The sequence below is a fragment of the Mya arenaria genome, chromosome 1, assembly GCF_026914265.1.
Source record: "Mya arenaria isolate MELC-2E11 chromosome 1, ASM2691426v1".
Lineage (NCBI taxonomy): Eukaryota > Metazoa > Mollusca > Bivalvia > Myida > Myidae > Mya > Mya arenaria.
In genome coordinates, this window is record NC_069122.1 from 26,641,930 (window position 1) to 26,645,927 (window position 3,998).

General features: G+C 44.3%; 1 protein-coding gene across 1 annotated transcript; it reads left to right on the plus strand.

Moving 5' to 3' along the window:
* The first annotated feature begins 281 nt into the window (after positions 1 to 281).
* Positions 282 to 3,783, plus strand: LOC128225802 (uncharacterized). The gene is made up of 2 exons (XM_052935703.1): positions 282 to 3,095; positions 3,379 to 3,783. The coding sequence occupies exons 1-2, from the start codon at positions 282 to 284 to the stop codon at positions 3,781 to 3,783; spliced, it is 3,219 nt and encodes a 1,072-aa protein (XP_052791663.1).
* Positions 3,784 to 3,998: the final 215 nt, after the last annotated feature.

Sequence of the window (3,998 nt, forward strand, 5' to 3'; positions counted from 1 at the left end):
AATGAATGAATGAATGAATGAATGAATGAATGAATGAATGAATGAATGAATAATGATATAGAAATAAAGTAAGACATAAAATCAATAACTTATTGAATATGTAAATATTAAATAATTTATAAAGATATTTAACGCGCGGATTTGTAACGTCAATGTTCCCTTATGATATGACGTCACGTCAAAATTCCCTGTCTGAACAAAGATGGCGGGCCCAAATATACATGGTGACGTCTCCGAGTTGATGTAATTTGCGCAAAAAAAACAGACAGTTATAAAGAATCATGGCAAACAAAAATGGAGATGTGTTTTGGAACTCCTCGGCACGATCCAGATTCATGCCGATGTTTGTGGAAAGCCTTGTAAACGCCAGGTCGTCGAGGATAAACGAATACGGGATTTATCCAAAGCGATTACAGCCAGCTGTCCGTGGTAACATTGTCAAATCGACTGAATATGCAGAGTCATCCGGTCCCGTTTTCCGCGGTCGTTCAAAGGGAATTTCACAGGCAGGTGGACACAGGCGTTCACAAGAGTTTTGGACCAAAGGTAGAAATCCACGATACTCCTTACATGAGGCTCACGGTGGTTACAAAATAACCAATGTTGCAAAAGCAGTTTCAGCAACGGCAGTTACACCTAGCGGTCAGAGAGTACGTGTACCAATTGATAAAGATTTCTATGAGATCCGGCGCAAGGATCAGATCAAGGATACAATGCCTAAGGAGAAGCATTTCCACCTTTTAGAGTCAGAGTCCATAGCCAGATGTCCTCAAACCGGAAGTCCCACCGAGTCTTCATCTCCTCCGACGGGTCTTAAATTCCGACGAAGAACAGAAGAGGACTCGGACAGTGAAAGCGAGTGGCCGGGGGACGCGGAAGACGACAGCGACGCCGACCAGTGCTGTTCAAATAATAGCACACCAAGATCCGTAGCTGAGTCAGACGTGAATAAGGTGACGGGGGCAAAAGATGCAAATGCAATTACCTATTCTTACTCCAGTCAAGAGAATGATGGCATGCCTACTCAGGAATCAATTGAATATCAGCTGAAGAAAATGCTACGGTTGGGCGGGAGACATGATGAATCAGCGATCACAGACCATGACTGTACATACGGGACTAACGTTTATATTGGACAGAATGTTCCCAGCTCAAACCAAGGACGTCACGGCAACGACACACCAAATAACTGTTCTACCACTGACACTCCGATTTCTACGGGGACAATAGACTGTGAAAACCCAAGAAACTCGCAGAACACAGGCGATTTCGTAGCTGGCGCTTTCAACGGTAACAATGGCAACGATTGTGAAAGTAGAAATGATCAATCAAATAATATTCTTACTGGTTCAACCCAAGATTATCAAACATTGTTCGATCAAAACTGTTTTGAATGCATTCGAAGTTACGCCGGTCTAGAATATAACGAAATAGACAAATGTAACTATAACAAGCCCGTGGATGCAAGAAATGAGAACAGACAAACCCATTTAGAGCCTTATAGTTTTGACCAAGCTTTTCTCGAGCGTGGTTGCAATTTTGAAAGCAATCAAAATTATGCTTCAACAGAACAGGTCGATTGCGTTCAATGTACTGCAAATGTTCAAAGACAAACATACGATGGTCTCGAGTACAACGAAGAAGATAATTGCCATTTCTATAAACGAAACATCGAGCCCCACACTGAAACCGCAGGATCTGTAATTGTGCAAACAAATCAGAATGCCAACTTACACAATCAAAAAGCGACCAATTATTATGGTACGCAAGTCGGATTTGGAGGCAGACCGGAAGTGACGTATCTTAATACAAAACCGGCGGACATAATGCCTACCCTCGTCACAGGCGAAGACGGAAGTACCTATTACGTTAACATTCCAGTCGGCGCTCTCGCCACGGCAACCCCCGAGCAGGTGTCACCGTGGGTAGAGTCGGTTCCCACAGATGCTTCCCTTTTTCCGTCACATTGGGCGGCGGTGGACGTCAATGGAAACTTCATTCACGCGGCATATGGCAAGGGATACACGGACCTTGTGTACATGAATCTCATAACAGACCAGAGCAACTCCAGCGGAATGTCTTCCTTCCACAACGCTGCGTCTGACGGAAGTATCAACTACGTTAACATTCCGGTCGGTGCCCTCTCCTCAGCTACCCCCGAGCAGATATCGTCGTGGGAAGAGCCCGTTCTTCAGGAAGCTCCCCTTTTGTCGTCTTTACCGCAACAAACGGGATTTATACATGACTCGTTCCGGACTGGTGGGTCGTCAGGAGGTCATTTGGCAGCAGAAAGCGTTAGTGGAGCCCTAACGCACGTGACAGATGCCACCCGCTACACTGACACTGTGCGCGCTGCGTCTGTTTCAACGGGTAATCATACTTTTAGCCCATTTCACGAGTATACGTACGTTGAAGAAATGTCGCCAATTCCTTCAAACAGAACGATACCGGAAGCCTGGTCGGAAGCGAGGAGTAAACTTTCACAACTCGACTGCTCAACAAGTATGTTTTTGACATCAAGCCCGGTGAAGACAAATGACAGCTCTGAAGATAAGAAGCCTAGCATTCAATATTTCAATCCTTACGCAGCCGGAAGTAACGTATGTATTGATCCTGATGATGGCCTTGCATACCCTGCTCTCCACGTCACGGACGATGGGCTTATCACCGTCATTCTGCGTAAGGACATATTTCTTGAGATGACAACAGACCGCGCAATACGTCTCGTTAATCACGAGAAGAAACTTGTGGTCGCATTGAATGAGACCGGAAGTCAGGCATGTCTTATTCACCCAGCCGCTCGGATCAGTCAAACGGAAACCAGTGTGCACGCGGAACTGTTTCTCGGCCGCCACGCGCGCATGACGACAGAAGAAATCGTATTCGGAAATCAGCAGGGCGTTTTCCGGTTTGATTACAATTGCGTGACGTCAGTACAAGATTTGAAGACAGCGAACTTCCGGGACCTGTCGCAAGACGACTCTGTACACTTCCTGACGACGGATTTTGGATATTTTAACAAGGACATGGTGGTACGGAGCGAAGAGGTCACACAGCGGGCGTACTTCCTGAGACACCAGAACTACGGAAGTAAGGTAGGCATAAACACTGTTGTCGAAATTGAACTCAACGTTGAACCGTTTCGTGAAATATATCTGAACCAGCAGCAGATTTCCGTACTATAAGGCTTATACGTTTTGAGAGGTAAAAAGTGCAGTACATTTAAATATTTCAAAATGTACATCTTTGAATTACAAAATCTTAAAATTGTGCAATTTGTTAGTTCATATAATCAAACTCATATTTCGGTTACGGTACCAAGTACTTTTATATGCATGTCATGAAATGAGTACAAGTTCATTATTTGTCGATATCTAGGTCATCATAAACGGCCTGAAGATTGTACAGACGGACAACGGGGATGTTTCAGTGTACAGCGGACAGATCCGGTTCATGCGCATGTGCCCGGAAACCTCCGTCTTACGTCTGAAGACGCAGTTTCTTGAGGTCGATGTGGAACGGAACTGGCAGGTCAAGGTTACGCGAGGTGCGCATGCACTGAATGTCAGCCATCTTGGATTCATCGTGTCAAACGGGCGCATTAAAGCGTCTATTGACAAGAGGAACCATTTCCAGGCGTTTTCCTTGCCCGAGCATGGTAATTTGATGTTAGGTCAACCAGTTCCCAAGAGAAAGATGGCCGTAGATTTGAGGAAATCCTTGGCCGCTAAGCTTATTGACGAAAAGACAAATACGGCACAGGCCATAGATTCCAAACCATGACAACATTCTCCAAAATCATTATTTCAGTGAAATGTTAACCAGTTCAAGGAGGACTTATGACTCAAAAAAAATAAATCAACAACTTTATTCATACAGGGAGCTTGTTATTATCTATAATTTATATCAACGTTGTTGCTAAAGAAAAGCAGATATATTTGCTAAATTATACACAACTAATTTATAGAAATGTAAACTGTAGCTTCAGATGGCAGACG